The sequence below is a fragment of the Populus euphratica genome, unplaced genomic scaffold, assembly GCF_000495115.2.
Source record: "Populus euphratica unplaced genomic scaffold, PopEup_1.0 scaffold5.1, whole genome shotgun sequence".
Lineage (NCBI taxonomy): Eukaryota > Viridiplantae > Streptophyta > Magnoliopsida > Malpighiales > Salicaceae > Populus > Populus euphratica.
Window position 1 is genome coordinate 1,171,197 of NW_011499848.1, and position 20,155 is coordinate 1,191,351.

Genomic DNA, 20,155 nt, shown 5'->3' on the forward strand with positions numbered 1-20,155 from the left:
GGGGGCAAGGAGCCAATGTGATCCAAAACAATGCCAGGGAGATATTTGTGAATGAGAACCCCGGGGGCACTAATTCAAGAAGGTTGGAAAGGCTCGTAAGATATCAGATGTTTTGGCATGGCTGTGGTAGGAAGGAATCTATGGATAGAGTTAAAAGGCTTCAGAAGAGACTTCTGCTTGCCCCAAAGATGGCCATTGAATAGTAGAGTTCATCCTTGTAGAACTGCCTAGATAATAACGGAATCATAGAGTTTGATGAACGTGCCTTCCAAATTATAATTACAAATTCACCAAGAACGTCACAAAATTGTTTCACTTGTTAACAAATCAATAATCAGTCGATTATTTTGATTGATTTCTCAAATCAAAACATACTTCCGCCGTTCAAGAACCATTCAATAATCAGTTCTCTATTTTTCTTATTAAATAAGTTTAGTAATATTTGATGAAGTCGCTTCCTCTTTCTTATGAAGACATAATTGCTCCTTATCCCCTGCTTATATATAATTTCCATGTGTGTCTGATTTTAAATACAAGTCGTAAAGTTCAAAAGCCCTGTTAATGACTCAATACCTTGAATGGCAGTGGAGTTCCATGTGGTTTCAATTTCTATCACTCTAACATTTTGGATTTGGCATAAATTAATCTTCCCATCTAATAATCTATTTCTGTTGATAATTTATGGTTAAAACACCACGTTATATAAGCTCAACCTAATGATAGCCATATTGTTCAGACTAGGGCAGGTGTTTTTTCCGTTCAACTCACTTGCTTTTCTTCTAAAAAAATTAAATTGATATTTTTTAAGTAATTTTTTTATATGTTTCTGATATACTAATATCAGAAATAAAATAATTAAGAAAAGATACAATTTTTATACTTTGAAAAACACTTTCATAAAAACATCACTAGGTTATGGTCCTATGTTGAGGCAGTTTAATAGCGTGCCTGCCTTTGAAAACTACGACCGATTGCTTGTTCCAGAGCTCAGGATTCCAATAATGGATGGACTATATAGGTACCGAATCTAAATCCAACAAGGAAATTTGGTCATCCCGCTGTTTTCATATGATACAACAATTTTCATTATCCAATTTCTTAGTAGGAGGAACTACACCATGCTTTTTTTTTATCAATTATCCGAGTTATATTCCAAGTCATATTCAGACTTGATCTATTATATCAACTAGATCATTTTAACAGCTCCAATATAATTTATTTTTAAATTTAAATTTAAAAAATAGATAAGCAAGTAGATTTCAAAATTGACCCCCCGGGTCATATTTCATAAAAATACTAAATAGTTCTTACAGTCATGACATTTTTTACATTTTTTTTTAATCTGACCCGCAGGAACAGCTCTATGAACTAGTGTATTCTGAAAAATACCTGAAATGGATGATACAAATGTAGAACTTTTCATTCAACTGTACAATAAGGGGTAAGTTCTCAAGTACTACGTTCCTTGATCCCCACACAACCAAAAAAGAAAAGAGCTCAACTTATTTGGAAGGAGAAAAAGGCAAAAAGAAAGAAACAAGAAGAATAGTATTACCCTATGATCATCTCATGCGGAAGACTGGTATTAACTTGTATAGCAGCAAAAAGGGGAAAAAAAGAACAGTAACATGATACTTGCTCAGGAAGACATTATTGTATGAAATAATGGCTGAAAATGGAGGCAGAATTCCCAGTATCAGTCCAGATTAGCAATGACAGCATCAACCACCTCTTGTGTGGTGCTGTCTCCACCAAGGTCTTTGGTTCGACACTTCCCCTCAGATATTACATGCTTCACTGCAGTCTCAAGTCTATCAGCAAATGAAGGAAACTGAAGGTGTCTCAGCATCATGGCAGACGAGAGGAGCAAAGCCACTGGATTTGCCTTCTTTTGTTCCACCATTTTTTCTTTTCCCACATTTCCAGCAGAAGCACCTTGCTCAAAAACAGCATAATCAGCTCCCACATTACCTGTAGTTTTTCCAAAAACAACATGACGAGGCAAGCTTATAGAGCTGATAATAACAGAAAAGGTCCAAAGGACTTGAAACTATAAAGCTCCTAACAGCTTCATGATTAGGATTCCTTAACTTATAACTTGTTAAAGAAGGTGGGGAAAAATCTTTTGCAGAATTAGAACTTGTAACCAAAGTCATACCTCCTGGCATGACACCAGTGCCTCCAGCTATACCAGCTGCTGTATTTGCCACAAGATTGCCATAAAGATTAGGAGTAACCTGTGCAGAAAATAATACAGGTTTTTAATATTGAAAAGGTCAAGAGTGCTAATCGAGTCAGTAACAATCAAGCATACACAAGACCATGTATCAGGAGACTGTAGCTACTGCAAGAAGCTCGGTGAGGAGATATGTAAAGGTAAAACTACAAGTACAATTCTCGATTATTTTACATTATAGTTTTAGTATCCTTGTATTCCATCAACGGACTACAGAGCATCAACCATCCATCACAATCTGAAACTCGATGCATATACATTCATTGATAAACATGTTGCCACGTTCAATAGCGAGAGGAATTTTCCCCTAACTATATGAATACCTGCCACTGAACAACAGACTCATTCCACTGCTAACAAAACCAAAGTTGCACACCAACAACATAAATACACAAGGAATCAACTAACAATGTATAACATCACAGACTCTAATTCAAGCAATAATCAATGAAGTTTCAATAAAAAACACTTACCATCACATCAAATTGCTCAGGTTTCGATACCAGCTGCATACAGCAATTATCCACAATAATCTCACTATACTTAATACTCGGATATTTTGTTGCAACCTCTCTACAAGACTCCAAAAACAACCCATCAGCAAGTTTCATAATATTTGCCTTATGCACCGCTGTCACCTGCTTCCTATTATTCAAATAAGCATATTCAAATGCATATTTTGCAATTCTCTCCGAACAAAACTTCGTTATCACCTGAAAACACAATGTCATCATCAACACACCATAATTAGAAAAAAAAAAGAAAACAATTGCATCACTCACACAGAACAATGTTATTGATCAAACACGAAACAAAAAATAATCATCAAATTAATTTTTATAACATTTCTCTCTTCCTAAAAACTCAAACTTGAATAAGCAAACTGTAGAGAGTATCAATTAAAGTATCCCTTTTGTAGGTCCCACATATTCTTCATTAACGATAGAATCAAAAAATCATTAACATTAATTAACAATTAACACAATAAACACACAAAACAATTCACTACATCAAAAAAAGTAAATTACTTTAAGGCTTTCAACAACACCAGGAACCACCTCATGCTCAAGCCCAGAGTATTCCCCTTCAGTATTCTCTCTAATAACAACAATGTCAACATTTTCGTGCCGTGTGGGTAACCCTGGCAGATTAAAGCAATTCACCAGCGAAGCATACAAATCCAATTCCTTCCTTAGCGACACATTCAGCGAGCTGACACCACCGCCGACCGGAGTCTTCAGTCCACCTTTCAGACAAACTTTGTTTTTCTTAATCGACTCGATTACTTCTGCCGGAAAGCGATTCATGTCGCCGTGGACTTCGTACTTCTCGAAGTAAACCGGTGCGTGCATCGCGCTCATTACCTGTTCTACTGCGTCGGTGACTAAAGGCCCGATCCCATCGCCGGGGATGAGGGTGACTGCGCGTGGTGCTCCGTCGCCGGGTCGCGGCATGTAGGTGACGGATCGGGAGGTTGGGGTGGGGGTTAGAGAGAAGGAGGTGGTGGGCTTGGTTAGGGTTTTGAGGAGTGAAAAAGACCGGCGAGCCATGGAGGGTCTGGGAATTGGGAAATTAGGTTTTTTGTTGGGTTTGATTTTTGAAATTAGGATTTTGAGGCCATTCAAGGGGAGAGAAAAGAGTAGGGAAATTAAGGCTTTTGTTGGGTTTGATTTTTGAAATTAGGGTTTTGAGGCCATTCAAGGGGTAGAAAGGAGGGAAATTCTGGAGGAGAGTAGTGAAGAGATCAGGGAAAATTCCAATTTCAGTCCCTGATTATATATTTATTCTCAATTTAATACCAAAACAAAAAGATCTTATCAGGTGGGTCTAAAACGCTTGAGGTGGTTTGCAGTTAAGTGCCTATCAGTATTTGTTAACGTTTTATGTCTGATGTGAATATTTTATGAGATATATTGGAAAATAATTGACAAAAAATAATTAAATATTGATTAAAGGATTGAATTGAGAATTGTATGAAACATTTAGAACCTAATTGATGGATATTGATATGCCTAAAATAAAATGCAGAAACAATGATTTTCTTGCTAAGTTTTACATTAAGGCTTTTTTTTTTTTTTTGAAAAATAGTTTTTTTTTGAAAAGTAAATTTTAAAAAAGTGAATTTTAAAAAAATAAATTATTTTTTTATATTTAATAGTATAATGAAAAATAAATTGAAAAATACTTTTCAGTATTTAATTGTATCATGAAAAATAAGGTGGAAAATAACTTATTAATATTTTATTTTATTTTAATTTATTAAAATAATAAGGAACAAATCTTATAAATTAAAAAGTTAAATGAGAATAAAATTGAATAAAATATAGTTTCATAAATTATCTCAAATAAAATAAATAATAATCAAAACAATAGAGTTCAAATCCAACAAATAAAAAAAATTGAAAGATAAAGAAATTAAAATAATAATAATTACTATTATTTCATAAATTATTTCAAATAAAATAAGTAAGAATCAAAAGAATGAGGATAAAATTTAATAAATAAAAAATTTCAACTAAAAAATAATACGAGAAAAAAATAACAATTAAAAAAATAAAGACAAAAGTTAATATAAAAATTAAATTCTAAGGGATTAAATTGAAAAAACAATATTCAAAATAAAAAATATATTAAATTCTAAGGGATTAAATTGAAAAACAAATATTCAAAATAAAAAATATATAACAATTAAAAGTTCGAGGACCAAATTTAACATGACATTTCTAAATTTTTCATAATTTTCAAAAAATATTTTCCGTTTTTTGACTGAAAAGTGTTTTTTATTGGTTATTTTTTTAATAACAAATAAACACAAAAAACATTTAAAAACTAATTTTTAAAAAATTATTTTTCATTAAACAAACTAGGCCTAAGGTAATTATTTGCTTGTGCTGATGCAGTGTTTCAACTCTAATTTTGTTGAACAGAGTTGAGATAAAATTCAGCTTCATTGATTTTAGAATTTATCTTTTTTCTTCTTTTTTTTTTACAGAAATACTGATTCTGATTACATAATACTGCATGTCAACATCTATTTACAGGTTATGTTTGGTTTGGTTTGTATCCTGGGCCAGAATGGATAGATACAGAAATGACATAAATGTTTTTTTTTTGTTAAAAAACAGAAATATAAAATAAATCTATGATAATAGTTTTTTTAAATGAATTTGTATACTTTTAAAATAAAAGAAATACATATCTCCGCCTCAACACAGTAACCAAATGCTATATAGCATGAATTGGTTATGATTCAATTCCTCCCGATTTTCCAGTTTTTAAACTGAAATGGGAATAGCGGATGGATGATCAACATCCCAATTCCCAAACATCTCAATACCGAAATGGACTCGTAAAGGAAAGTTGGGACCTAAAAATTGTTACAGTACAAGGTGGAGGAGCAATTCATCATGTTGTGCGAGACATTATGGTAGATTAGGATTTCAATTTTGAATATTTCCTGTGTAAGTTACACCTATCATACCATTACCTGTTGCCTTGTCTGTCCATAGCAGGATGGTCAATCAATCTGCATCAATGAATTTCATAATTGCCTGTAAATGACCTTACATTACATCAGGTTTCTTAGTTTGGCAAACTCCCCCCTCAACAGTTCGTCTTGGAAAGTGATCGGATATTTGAGCATTTTAAAACTACAGGCAATGGTTAGGAGAGCTCATTGACCTGAATCAGTACTACACATTAATCGCATGGAGCGTGTAAATTCGGTGGCCCTCCAACTTTTGCAGGAAAATGGAAGACAATGAAATGTACAGTGAAGAAACCCCCACTACTGGTCATCGGTAGCTATTTCGTTCAACGTTGGCAGGAAAATGGCAAACCTCTGTTGCCCAATGCCTAATTCATCTAACACAAGATCAGATAACGGAAGGTTGAATTAAAAGATAAGCATGGCAAAACCATATGCTATTGGTCATGAATTGTGACAGATTTTTGATGATGAGGATTGATTTCTGGCTGGTTTATATCGCAAGCTGAAAGATATGCTAGAAGTCAAGCATCAAAAGACAGGTTGCTCACACATGCAATTATCAAGCACTCGCTTCATTATCTAACAAATTTGGAACAATATAAATTCATACATATTGGTATAGGGATTAAACTAACAAATGATTCTCTATCGATCAAATTTCACAAAAAAGAAACAGCAGATATATTTCTAACCAGAGAAAGAATAACTGCATGAACATCAAAAAACCTTTTTTTAGTAATGGCAGATACCATCTTAATTGAATGAACATAAAAGGGAACCTTTCAGACTGTCAAGGAAAGGCGAAGTTCTATTTGAAACACCCTTCATAAAGCGTGAACCAAAGAAATAAGAAGAAAACCTAATTCTCAAGTATTAACCAGCTTCAAAATATATTCTGCCACCAATCCATTTATGTTTAATAAGCATTTGTAACTCCTTTTTTTCATGCCTAAACCATGAAACAACTGGCCTTAAAATGCATGTACAAAAATACCAGCACTAGCGGGTTGGAGCAGGGGGAGCAACACTACTACCCAATCCCATCTTCTGTCCCAACACTGTAAGCTGCTCAACAAACTCCATTCCTGTGAGAATCTCTGTTGTTCCATATATAACATGCTTGACAGGCTGCTGACGCTGTGCAAATTCTTGCAGGCTGCCATACTCCATATAATTCCCACCACCAATCATAAACACTATAGCTTCTTTAAATGGCCCTTTCAGATGGCTGCTACTGGTACCAGAACCTGACTTAGGAGCACGTGGATCAAACACAAGGTAAGAATCAACTTCAGGATTTGGCTTCCCCTCCATCAAAGCTTCCACAGTCCTCGTTAATGCCAGCTGTCTATCACTAGATAATAAATTCTTCACGCCAGCTGTCACAGCACTAATTGACTGCCCATAAAGTTTTTCAGCCCAATCAACAATGTTACTTCGACTGGCAGAATTTGCTGATGCCAATGAAACATTCAAGGACTTCATTTTCTTCACGTACTGGAATGCACAATTATCAACCTCAGACTCCCTAAGAGCAGTTTCAATTGCTTCCACTTCTGATTGATTAATACTTTCAGAACATATAAGGTAAATGATTGCAAATCTGAGCTTATCCATCTTGGTTCCTTTCCCTCTAAGCACACCCAAAAGTTCATTCCGATCAATCCCTCCTCTGACCATCATGTCATTCTCTTTTTTCGCATAGGAATCAAGAGACCTCTCCTTGATCTCACCCAACAAAACAGTTGCAATGTTTGTGTGTTTATCAATCACCTGCTTCCGTTCCGTCAGTTCAGGCAGGGAGTTCACAGCATTCATCAAATGCTTTGTGTTCCCGACCAAATCTGTCCCGTCAAATTCAGCCCCATCAGTTCCTCCAGTCCTTCTATTCACTTCATCAACATCCTTCTTATACTTGTTCAACTGAGTCTCAATTTCCACTGCAACTTCAGGAAACTCTAGAGACCCATTTGCCACCCAAAATGGATCAGAACTGTCCAACTCATATGACCTCATCCCACCCTTTTCCCCTTGCACGCTCAACCTATTAAGCCTCAAGCCAAGAACATCGTGAACAAGAGGACGATACCTAAAATCATGCTGTATTCCCACTGACAATTCAAAATTCCGATCAAATAGACACAAAACTGGCCTCTGAAAAGAACTCGCAAAACCCCCACCTTCTGTAAACAAATTGTTCTTCGACAATAAATGATCCCTCAACTTCTGATCCAACACCGATGCCACCATCTCTGCAGGGCCACCACGCGGACACCTAATAACTGGCACAACCGCAAGTGTTGCCAACACACAAAATAACCCACTAGCAACCTTCTCAACAATCTCCTCAATCTCTCTATCACCAGCAGACGGATCATTCAACTGAACATAGCAAGACTTCTGTGCCAACGAAAACAAATTATTCTCCAAAGTCACAAACTCCAAATACTGATCATGCACCTTTGAAATCTTTTCTATAGACTCTGAATTCAATGTCCCAGATGCAAGATCCTCAAGAAGTGGACGAGGAATGGACGACGAAAAATTCAGGTGGAAGCTATCATAAAGCGATTGCGACGCATCAGCAACAATCCTCTGAACATTAACTTGACTTGGCTGAACAAAGTACACAGCAGGGACATCATGGACAGGCTTTCGATCCTTATCAATAAGGAAATAAAGAGTAACCCCATGTTTTCTCAGATCCTTGACATGAATCAATGGAGATAGTATATTTTGACAAAACTTATCATAGATCAAGATCTTGTAAACCTCTTCATTAGTAGTACCAGTTGCATTCAAAGGTTGGTTCAGATTTAGCATCCGGATTATACATTCTGTACCCAAAAAAAAAACAAATTTCAAAACTCTTCTCAATAAACACATCAAATTTAACAAAAGGAAAGAGTTTTAACGGTTATTTGGGCTTAAATCTAAGTAATAACAAATGGGTTGTTGCTTAATTCTAAAAGAGATCTAGACAGAGAAAGAAAAGGAGAGAAAAGGCACTGACCTGTTTGTTTTTGACGCCGATTGAGAGCCATAACAGTAGGGGGAAAAGGTTCTTAATTCGTGAAATTTCGGAGAGCAGATTTGTTACTCTGTACTCTCTTCAATTTATCTCTTCATTGCCAGCTTCTCTCTGTCAAGAATGGAGAGAACAGGGGTTTGATTATATATAGTTGGTTCCGCGAGTTCGGGTTCATTATAGTGATGTTTTGATTATCCAATAGAGTTGTACCACGTCATATGTTTGGAACTCATTTTATTGATGTCGTTGTTGACTCTTACTTGTCTTGACCAATGAGTGACTGCCACGTCAGTCATACGGAGCCATAAATGCGTGGTTATCTTGCTGGTTTTTAGAAACAGGCAAATGAAGTGGGGTTTTGAGAGGGAAGTAGAGGAGAATTTGGCTTATGGTAAAAGCATTCCTAATGAAAAGGGTCTCATTGTTTCCTTTATTGTATTACTACATATCTTTTTAAGATTTTTTGCTTGTTCATTAGCCAGTTGGTGATTTTTTATCAGGAAAATGGGATCAAGGAAGACTATCAATTAGCTGATGAAGGTGTTATTCAGGCACAATTGGCTGGAGAATTGTTCCTTAAGGTATGTGTTTCAGTGTAAAGATTGCATTTCTCAAAAAGCTTCAATTTTTCATGTTTATCCTTTTAATCTGCATTCAATTTTCCCTCGCATCGTGTTTTCACAGGCTAGATGTTTATTAGGGTTTAGACTACTTTTGCGGGTGTCGCTGATTATCATAATTCACAAAATAAAGGGCAGTTCTGATTATAGTTTGAAAAAAAAATGTGACGCCTTTTTCAGACTAGTCTTTGAATTCCTGGACTTGGAGGGGTTTAGGATGTTATTATCTGTGACTCGAGGTTTTTCATTTCATAAGCAGCAGAACTTGGAAGGCTCATAATTTATATTTGTTTTATTGAAGTCAAGGTTTCTGATAATTTGAATAATCGAAACTGTTGAAGATGACAACCTTGGGGGGAGAAGGAAGGTTTGAATTAATTGAGCTTTTTTAAAAAAAAAAAAAAAACACGGGTTAATGTCAGTTGATGGTTCCTGTTAAAGTGCAAAAGTAAGGTTAGAGCCTTGCCGAGTGCTCACATTACCAGCAAAATTATGCACTTAAACTTTCTTTCTGTCCATGTTTGAGCACTATCCAAAACTTCTGCAAGCATTATTATGTCTATATACCATAAGATAAGACTGGTCGTTCTTTTAGACATGGATAGCTAACTAATTTAAGCAAAGTGTCTGCTCAAATCTATGGCCATCCTTCATGATTTCGTTAGAGAAAACACCAAAAAATGAGCCAGAAGAGTCTGAATAGTCTATCCTTTGCAAAATCCATCCTTTTCTACAGCCCCACTTACAAATAATAAGTTGTGCTTCTTGGCAACCAGTTGGAGTGAAAGCACATAAGGACAAAAAATAAGAAGTTTTGTGTGACTTGGAATTGACTAGAGAGCATGTGAAGTGATGAGAACATTGTTGTTTCCTATTGGAGTTTTGTTGGGAATATTATTTGCAAGGAAGAATTGTGCAGGCGTTAGCATTATGCATGTTAGGTAGAAATATTACTCAAGAATTATGCAAGAATGGAATGCATGAGAATATGGATGGTAATTTGATTTATGGCCTTGCTTTGTTGGAAGCATTTGTGGACGATATAGAGAACAAAAGCCAAAGATTTCTAGGATGCTGCTGCAGAGATAATTGACGCATGAGAGAGTTTGAGGAGAGAATCGGAGAAGCCAAAATAAAAGTTGCTGGATATAGTTACAGAGGATGGTTTGACAAAAGTTTCTGAATAAATAAGGAAAAGGCAGAGTAAAAGACTCAACCATTTGGCAATGAGAGTGTAGCCTTTGTGAAGGGAGCTGGCACTTGGCAGCATAAGGGCATATCATTTTATGTTTGGTATCAAACTTCTTATTTTATGCTTTTCTGAATTCATTTTGCCTGTGATATTAAGGTTGGCAGTACAAACAAGGAGACAGCTACAATTTCTAAGGGCTTGAAAGAATTCTTATCCCATAGTAATTGGCGTTCTTAATCTACTGTTGCTGATTTTTCCCTCCCTTGGCAAATTTAAGAATCTGGCTAACTGTATAGTTTGTGCAGGAATTGAAAGAGAGCAACATACCACATTAAAGTGTTCGCATCTGCTACTCTCCATCTGCAAGAACAAGTCACACTGCCAAAATTGGTGCATCTGTTTTGAATCTCCCATTTTAAGGCTCGCAATGTAAAGTGAGCTGTCTAAATCATATAACATTCTTGTTTTTTAGGGCATCTACTCACCTGCTGCACTTGTAGTGCTTGAAAAGTTTTCACATTCTCCTTAATGTGAAGTGAGTTGTCTAAAAATTGTGGTTGTAAGTATGAGTTAAGGTCAATGAGTTTTTTCTCCCCATTCTTCCTCGTGCTTATTATAAAGCACTATTGGGCAGATGATGGAAGATCTTCGAGAACGGTATTTTGGTCCCTTATTTGAACTCTTTTTGCATGATAAGGTAACATATTCGTTGAGTTTATTTTAGATTTTTCCTTCCATAATTATGATCGATGAAGGGTCTTATGCATATGTATATGCCAAAGTTGAGGAATCGAGTTATAGAAAATTTCATTGCAGCGAGGCTTCAGTCTATAACACCCACCATCTCTCCCCGAGCAGGACAGCCCTTGCCATTAGCAATTGAAGCTTACTTTTATTTTATTTTTTTCCTTTTCAATTGACAGTATCCAGAGATATGGGAATTGGATGATAAAGATCTATTCATGCAACCGGAAGGTGGAGAAAGTGTTAATGATGTTGACTTGATGAGGCTCCAGATTCTAATATGCTAGAAAACTCGAGTTTTTTTATAGTTTGAATGATGGGTTGGAATGATGGATGGATGATCACGTATTCATATCAAGCTTCTCTTCTCATGGATTGTTTTTTTAGCATTCTTTTAATATTTTAAAAAATAAAATATAAATACTAAAACCTTAACTAAAACAAACAATTAAGTTTATAATCCAATAAATATAATATCCAACAATAACTAAATTAAACTCAATAAATAAATTTAAATAAAATTTAACATCACAAGAGTTAATCTATCCTACAAACATATAAACCACATCTCGGTATTGTTCCCCCGAATTTCGAGCCTCAATTTCTTGAAAGTCCTAATTTCTTGGAAGTCCTATATATGTTTCCTCATCATTCAATGCGACGTTATCTTGCCTCTTCTTTAAATAATGTTTCCTCATCATTCAATGTGACGTTATCTTCAATGCTGACGATTCTTATGCATGCGATCAGAAGCGATGTGCAACGACGCGGTGGTGGTGGCTATGTCTGATTTAATTTAACATTGTTGGTGGACTGCCCTTGTGTAAGGGTGGTGCGGGTTTTATCCAAGTCAATACACGATTGTTCAAGGTTTTGTTTGATAACCGGTGGTTAAGGTTTCGCTGACCGGCGTACTTGGCAACTTCATTGGTGGCGGAGTTGCATGCATGCGCAATAAACAATATGGCTACTGGGCTAAAAACTATCCTCAACTTGAGGCCAATTAAAAAAAATAGTCCTAACCTGTTAAGAAAATCAGTTTCCATTTTCAATATTGGAGGAGAGCCAATATCAACCTGCATCTTCTATCTTAGGAATGTGCGTTTGCGTTTTTTCTATCAATCTTGTCCTGTGCTAAAAGATATTTCTCATCTTTCTATGGCCAAATAAGCGGAACAGATTGTCAAGTGGAAATATTGATATGCATTAACACATTAATTTAACAAGCATCCATACAAGGCAATGCCTCAAGCATCCAAGTAGCTCGATTGCTGTATAGGTTTTCACGTACAACAATGGCTTTCTTTAAGCGTTTATACAACATTTCAATTTCAAAAACCAAATATGAGATACATGTCTAGCAAGCCCATGTGAAGGATCTTGCAGCTGATGAAAAGATTTCCTCAGATGAAAATTTGAGCCCCAACCTTCAGTCTCGTTGTCGAACAGTAAAATGCTCTCATGCATGTCAGCCAACAGCCATCTCATCGAAGAAAAATAATAGCTCGTGTGATTGGGATGCCAGTACAAGACATCTTTCTGAGTTTGTTAGGTCCAGTTGTTCTTCGATCCTTGATCTGATACCCCTGAATTTGTTTCCATAGAAAGAGATGAAAAAAGAAAGGACTCTAATCTTTAGTGACCCATCTACGACCTCTGATAAGATAGCTTTGATCGCTGCTACTTTCTCCTCCACTTTCTCCACTGGTATGTCCTGATGTCTCACGGTGGTGTTTCTTCCCCCTTGCTATCCCAGTGTCACTGATGCTCCCATTTAAAAGAGGGTCGTCAATTCCACGAATGACCCTCCTTGCGGGTGAAGCTGTTGCTATGCAACTATCATCCTTTGTTCTTCTCTTTTCCTTGTTGTGTTTCTTCATATTTTGAGAAATTTTATGCAATTTCTCGTTGAACTTTATAATCCCCTTTTCTACAGGCTCCACAGCTTGGTTTACGATGAACTTCACATCATTCACAATCTGCATGGGAAGCCAACAGCTGATTCAGCAGTGGATAAATGTGATGTAATGACTCATGTGCTTCACCAAACTTAATTAACACAGTATGCATTGCCACATTTGAGTTTTACACTTGGTAATTATCATATTTTCCCATAGTGATTGCACAGCAATAATTTAATTGCAATGGTCAATTCCAAGTAGAAGCTAAATGGGTAATTATCATATTTTCCCATAGTGATTGCACAGCAATAATTTAATTGCAATGGTCAATTCCAAGTAGAAGCTAAATGGAAGAAACTTACAAATCCACCACCACCAACAACAACATCTCGTACACTTTCTTTTATGGTCATTCCACTCCTAACATCAATGTCAGGTTGAGGAAGGCGTAGCTTTGTTGGCCGCTCACTGTCTCTAACCTCATCAGGATCTACCGGGCAATCAACAGATACATAATCTCCAAGAACTGCAACACTTCCAGGAAACCGGTCTCCCATTAGCTCATAAGGCTTGGCAGGGAACACATACAGATGAACAATAGAAGCAATGCCCATCTGTGCTGGATGAATACATAGACCTGTTAAACTTCAATATTTTGAATGAGAAAAGAGCAGTTATAAACTCTATTGAAGAGATCCAGACAGCAATGACTGTTGTATTCCCCGGGAATATTATAACAGTAGTTACAAGAAAACTTCACCAATCAAATTTGAACAGACATATATGTAGCACATTGCAGTAAAAGACACGGCCAACAATAGTCAGTAACTTCATTCAGAAACCCCCAGAACAGCAAAACAAAACAAATCGCCCCATAAAACATTCTATAAGGGTGTTTAAACAGACATAACAGTAACTATCAGTCTAACTCCACCATATAATGCAAAGTGATGTGTTCAGCATTTTAGATAGTTTAAGTCCATGAGAAATGACATCCTAGATATGCTACATGAGCAACCAAACAGTACATCCACTTAAGCAATCTTTTATTTTGTTTTTTCTCTTTACTGAAAAGATTTTAAATGAGTCTATTTTATTCAAAACCTCCCTCTCCCCATTACCACTAAAGCTAAAGCCCAAGGACACTGCATCTAACACTTTACCACACACCTTCCAAATTGTGAGATATACCGCTATTATCTCCTCTCTCCTCACTGCATCACCTTAAGTCAAAAAATTGACCCTTGACCTAAAGTTCATTATATCAGCAACATGCTATAGTTTCCTCTCTAGAGAATCAAATAGTTGACATTTCCACTTCCCAGAATGCTTAAGTTTCTTCTATACCCATTCACATATAATAGAAGGCACACAAAGATGCAGGGGCATTTTATTGAAAAAACAAAATCTTGCTTCTCCTCTATCATATGAATTCCAACAATCTTGTAGAAATTACACAACTTTCACAATTACCTTGACATAAAATCTTGACTCGTCGAAAGAACCTAGTGGCATTTGGGTGGTTCAGAAATTTAAATTGCCCAAGACCTTAACCTATTCATTTCACGATGGAAAAGACAGCTACTAGAACAGCAATAGATTATCTGACACCATCAAGAATGAAAATTATATATGTAGAATAGCAGGAGAGATGCATTGGTAATGGAAGATGTCTACCTCTATACAAATGATGAAGTCTTGAAGACTTGACTTAAATTGCAGACCTTGAGCTATAGAACTTTTGAATAAACCAAGAGAACAGAGCAGAGCAATTGCCACTCCTTGCCACCAGGTCAAAAATACAATTGATTTAAACGTCAGGAACTTGTACAAAGGTTTTATGTGAGCAAGTTCATCCTTTGTGGCAGTGTAAAATTGCACCAAACAGTACAATGCCCAAGATTGACTGAAATTTAGAATAACCGCTATGTAAGGATACCTACAAAACCAGGGAATGCTAAGGCACTTAGGAATTTGTATATGGAATGCTAAGGTAATTAGATACCTACAAAACCAGGGAATGCTAAGGTAATCAGTATTTTTAACAAGAAAAATCCTTTAAAAGAATGTGCATATCAATTGGGCCAGTTTAGAAGTAAAAAACACACACACTTGCGTATACAACAAAGAGTCCACATAGATTGACCAATTTAAAGAATATACAGTTAAACTATGAACCAATGAGTAAATTGGCATAGGAAATTAATTCTTAACCTGTATCATTACCAAGAAAGCCTTTACAGGAAACAAACAGTTCAAGTTTCAAAGAAGAAAAGAAACAATGGACCTCAAAAATGTAAGAATCAAGATCAGCTTTACCCGCATCTCAATTTAAAATCTCCTTCACAATATACACCAAAGGCTTCAAGAATTACAGCTAAAACTGCTGTCAAGGACTTTATTAACATCTGTCAATAAAGATACGAGTTATTAAGCTTTCCAATCTAAGAATGCTGGAATTGGAAAACGTAAAAGAGATGCAAAAAGACAAAACTTCCAAAAAATGAACATACATATTGAACAATACCGAACTTTACAACTTGGTAAAACCACTGACCAAGCCTCCATGGTTTAAGGATATAGTTCATAGGAAAAGGGTGCTTTATGGTTCCCCTTTCATGACTATGCTCTAAAAGGGGTGCCTTAGAACTTGAGTGACCTTCTCTGTTCAAAAACTCAATTGTTCTTTCTTCCCCACCTTTAAAAAGTAAATAAAAGAGAGAAACCATCAATAACAATGTCAACACCAGAAGATAAACAAAATTAAATCTGGAGAGTAATTAGAGAAAACAATAGAAAAATATCCCATCCCTATTTATGATTAAAAATAAAAAAAATAAACAAAGAAGATCTGCATGCCATGATGATAAACAATAATTGAAATTATCATGCGGCAACACAATCAAAGTGTTCTATATAGAACACAACTTTCACTCATAAACACGAAAACAGTTTGCAATTTGATGTACATTCAAAACTAGATTGGCAAACAACTGGACATGTGCATTAGTACACGTGCATTATAGACTGAATTTGATTATGTTTACTTTTTTCTCTGAATACTCAGATAATCTATGGTAAAGTAACATAATATTGGCCTTCTGGCTGGAAGAAATTCTATGGCTTTTGTGAAGTGTTCACTTCATATGTTCATGTTTCCTGCATAACTTTAATTTTTGCACATTTCAAAGGAACCTAGAACACCCTTGCATTTGTCAAAACCAAAGCGATGACAAGGGCCATGTTCAACAAGTTCTTTTTGTTTCAGAGGGTAACTAGTATTCAAGAAAACTCCATCATGACCTTGTGGGGTTTTAGGAACAACAAGTTCAACAACAAACTGCAGAAGAAAACTGCATGTAAGTGCTAAAAAATTCTCAAGATTCTGGTTTGCATAACACGATAAATAGACGGAAGTATAGAAATGTCTATTTCATGGAGAAGAAAATATATGAAGATCAGTAAACAACTTCAAAAAACTACAACCACAGAATCTAGAAAATTACAAAATTATACAAGACGAATTAACCAAATTTCAGGTAAGAACCCTTCATTGCACACAAAATACTCATAGTAAGAAACATACCTAAGCAAGCAACAAGGTATCTTCCAAAGCAATACATAGCAAACGATTCATAGCAATCCCGCAATATCTCAATATCAACACTAATCGACGGATCCAGCAACGACACAAACTATTCAAAATAACCCATGTTAGAAAAAATTCAAAACCCCCCACCTCTCCAAATTCGAAACAGAAACAACCCATTGTTCAAAATTCAAACTTTTCACAAAATAATCCTCAAACAAGCTGAAAAAATCACTCACTCACCGATTCTACAGCATAACAAGGAACCATAAGGATAACCCCAATTAAAAACTTCTGCTCCTGAGAGATAAAAAAAAGTCAACTAACAAATCTCAACTAACTCGTTCAAAATTAAAGACAAGACAGGGAGACAAGGAGCCGATCAGTCACCTCAGGATTCTTGTAAGCGGAGAGATGCTCGAACAAGAGGTAGAAAGACAAAGATAAGGTTAGAAGCACAAAAGCACCAGAAATCAAAGTACACCATAAGGGAGTTGAGAATCTTATAAGAAGATAAACTATAAGATCCTGTAAATACTCCATGGCCTGACTTTCTTCTCTCAAATGCTCACAATCATGAAGCATAGTTTGAATTTCCCATTTCCAGAATCAATCTAAAAAAACAAAGAGAGAATGATTGTGAGTCAAATTTCGAAGCTTTCATTCATTCATAAATCATTAGATAACAATAACAAAGAATTCAAATAAAAAAATGAAAATAATTCACGTGCCTACAGCTGAGCTTGTTTGTATGTTTGGTTTTTAGACCAAATTGAATTGAAGAAGGCCGGGAAACTGGAGGGGTGAGTGGGCATAGGCGAAATAATCCTGCTCTGCAACAAAGAAAGGATTTTTATTCACTACATTATCGTATAGAAAGCAAAGACTTTCATTAAAAATAAAAATCACAGCACATCAGCTGCTTTTGGTCCCACCTGGCTCCCACACAAGGTTTTGATATGATCATGACATCAATTGACTGGTCATTTTTGTTTTTTTTAATTCACTCCGTCATGTAGCAGAGTGAGGGCTTTGATTAGTACTAGAGGTCAATTTTTTTTATTCCGTTTGGTTTCAATCTAAAAAATAATTAAATTAAAATTTATTTTAAAAAATTAAAAAAAGTTCAAACTAATTAATTTTTAATTTTTATTCGGTTTGATTTAGTTAATTAATATTAAAACTAGAAAATCTTTATTCTTTTTTGGGTCTTTTTAGATTTTTTTAGGGGTTTTTTTGAACTTTATCATGCTTTTAAAAGCTTAATTGATGTAAAAAATATTCCAATTGTTTTTTTTCTTTTAATTGAATGTTTTGTGATTTTTAATGTGCTTTTAAAAGACTTTTTAAATGATGTAAAAAATCTATTGCCCAAATTTAATTTAATTTTTGTCCTTTTGTCTTTGAACTTGGCTTTTTAACACTTTTTTGGAGGAGCTGTTCATAATATCAATACATCCATGGTTTTATCACACGAAGAACCACAGTCATGTAAACAAATCATAAGGAAATACTTACAGATTGAGTATGACCAATCAGACTTGTTTAATATTTGGACAGGGTAGATGACAAAATCTAATAAACATGCATAGCTGGAATAAAATCAAACCATGTTATTAAGTTGAAGTAAAGGTTCCTTTGGAAATTTGGTTTTTTACACTACTCATGGCAGAGCATAGAAAACAAATGAAGTGGTGTGTTATATGCTCTTTTTTTAAAAAAATATTTTTTGTTTGAAAAGATATTAAAATAATAATTTTTTATTTTTAAAATTTTATTTTTATTATTATCACATTAAAATAATCTGAAGACACATGAAAATTAATTTGAAATAGAAAAAAATTTTAAAAATTATTTTTTAAAAAACATTTTTAAAACACATGAATAAACAGGTCTTACATATGAATTTGCTTAGTAAATCCTCTTTATTGTATTAGTTATACCATACACTAAAACATATGAGGTTTTTAATATTATAATCTATAGTGAAAACTGTCGCTTTGACCTTATACATGTAAGTAATTTGTTTTTTTTATTTGATTTTTTTTCAATCAATATTTGTTTTTATTCTTTAATATTAGATTTATTTTTTATTGGATTATCTCACTTTTATGACACGTATTGCGGGTTTGTTATATTAATCTAGTTGATTTAATTTTTTTTCTTAATTAACTTTTTTTTACAATCTTATTCTTTAATATTGAGTTAATTAAAAATTAAACTCTATAATTTATTTTCTTTGCTTTTTATTAGGTTATTTAGGCCTTATGAACCAAGACTATTGCTTGGCAGATTAACTTGAGTTGACTCGGGTTATTTTTTGTTTTTCAATTAATTTTGTTTTGTAATTTTATCATTTAGTATTGGGTTGGTTGAAAACTAAACTTCTTAATCTATTTTGATTTGCTTTTTATGAGGGTGTCCTGGTCTCATGATCATGGACGTGAGTTTTAGCATTTAACCCCAGTTAAATCGGGTTGTTTTTTTAATTTTCTTTTGAAGAGGTTATCCCAGTTTCATAACTAAGGTCATGGATCCTTCAAAATTGGATTTGTTTTTATAGTGTTGCCTCTCATTTCATGATTCAGGTTGCAGGTTGGGGGGTTTAACTTATTTGTTTTTTTTTTAATTTTATCATTTAATATTATATTTGATTTGTTTTTAAGCTTTCTTTTATTAAGTTATCCTAGCCCAATGACACAAGAATAGTGTTTAATGGGTTAAGTAAGGTGACACGACGAAAAGATTGATGTCTTCTCCCAAGTGCAGGAGTGTCGAAGTAATAAATAACCCGGCAAGACCGGGGTCGAACCACAGAGAGGTTATTTGTACAAATTATAAATAACAATAATACAACAACAATAACAATAACAACAACAACAACAACAACAACAACAACAATAATAATAATAATAATAATAATAATAATAATAGTAGTAGTAGTAGTAGTAGTAGTAGTAATAATAATAATAATAAAGAAAGAGAAGAAGAAGAAGATGATGAGAACTTGGAGATGGAAAATTAATGTAAGGATTAAACAATAATAATAACAAATGTCAAGGTTAGAGGTTCCACTAATGGTATATCAAACAAGTATAGTATAAACTCTTATTATTGAATTGGAAACCACACACAAAGGAGGTTCCAATCAGATTATATATTGTTAACATGATTACATTAGTCATCTTATTCAATTAATGCTAATACTTGTAAATCTCGTCAAGCATTCATGATTATAACTTATGTTAACAACAAATCAAGTTCCTTTCATAGCTCAGGTGTCGGTTATACCATACATTATGGGCTATGAAAGTGCCAAGCATTTGTTGTACCAAGTGTTATACAACATAAA

The 20,155-nt window shown here is 34.6% G+C and overlaps 3 protein-coding genes across 8 annotated transcripts; all 3 read right to left on the minus strand.

The window, feature by feature from the left end:
* Positions 1 to 1,357: 1,357 nt before the first annotated feature.
* LOC105113020 (isocitrate dehydrogenase [NAD] regulatory subunit 1, mitochondrial-like) lies at positions 1,358 to 3,961 on the minus strand. 2 transcript variants are annotated; one of them, XM_011009010.1, is made up of 4 exons: positions 3,295 to 3,961; positions 2,710 to 2,949; positions 2,159 to 2,237; positions 1,358 to 1,971 (listed from the first exon to the last, which is right to left on the minus strand). In XM_011009010.1, the coding sequence occupies exons 1-4, from the start codon at positions 3,784 to 3,786 to the stop codon at positions 1,697 to 1,699; spliced, it is 1,086 nt and encodes a 361-aa protein (XP_011007312.1). In that variant the 5' UTR covers positions 3,787 to 3,961; the 3' UTR covers positions 1,358 to 1,696. The 2 variants fall into 2 exon arrangements, with proteins under 2 accessions (XP_011007312.1, XP_011007304.1); XM_011009002.1 differs by having other exon boundaries at positions 3,265 to 3,952.
* A 2,321-nt stretch (positions 3,962 to 6,282) lies between these two features.
* LOC105113033 (SEC1 family transport protein SLY1-like) lies at positions 6,283 to 8,860 on the minus strand. Its single transcript, XM_011009023.1, has 2 exons — positions 8,740 to 8,860; positions 6,283 to 8,563 (listed from the first exon to the last, which is right to left on the minus strand). The coding sequence occupies exons 1-2, from the start codon at positions 8,768 to 8,770 to the stop codon at positions 6,726 to 6,728; spliced, it is 1,869 nt and encodes a 622-aa protein (XP_011007325.1). The 5' UTR covers positions 8,771 to 8,860; the 3' UTR covers positions 6,283 to 6,725.
* Positions 8,861 to 12,493: 3,633 nt separating this feature from the next.
* LOC105113058 (transmembrane protein 184 homolog DDB_G0279555-like) lies at positions 12,494 to 17,686 on the minus strand. 5 transcript variants are annotated; one of them, XM_011009070.1, is made up of 9 exons: positions 17,539 to 17,685; positions 17,194 to 17,417; positions 17,047 to 17,103; positions 16,801 to 16,909; positions 15,728 to 15,912; positions 15,534 to 15,622; positions 14,892 to 15,153; positions 13,577 to 13,828; positions 12,494 to 13,292 (listed from the first exon to the last, which is right to left on the minus strand). In XM_011009070.1, the coding sequence occupies exons 2-9, from the start codon at positions 17,386 to 17,388 to the stop codon at positions 12,942 to 12,944; spliced, it is 1,500 nt and encodes a 499-aa protein (XP_011007372.1). In that variant the 5' UTR covers positions 17,389 to 17,417; positions 17,539 to 17,685; the 3' UTR covers positions 12,494 to 12,941. The 5 variants fall into 5 exon arrangements, with proteins under 5 accessions (XP_011007372.1, XP_011007378.1, XP_011007364.1 ...); XM_011009076.1 differs by having other exon boundaries at positions 14,892 to 15,120; positions 17,535 to 17,685; XM_011009062.1 differs by having other exon boundaries at positions 17,535 to 17,684.
* Between the last annotated feature and the right edge of the window lie 2,469 nt (positions 17,687 to 20,155).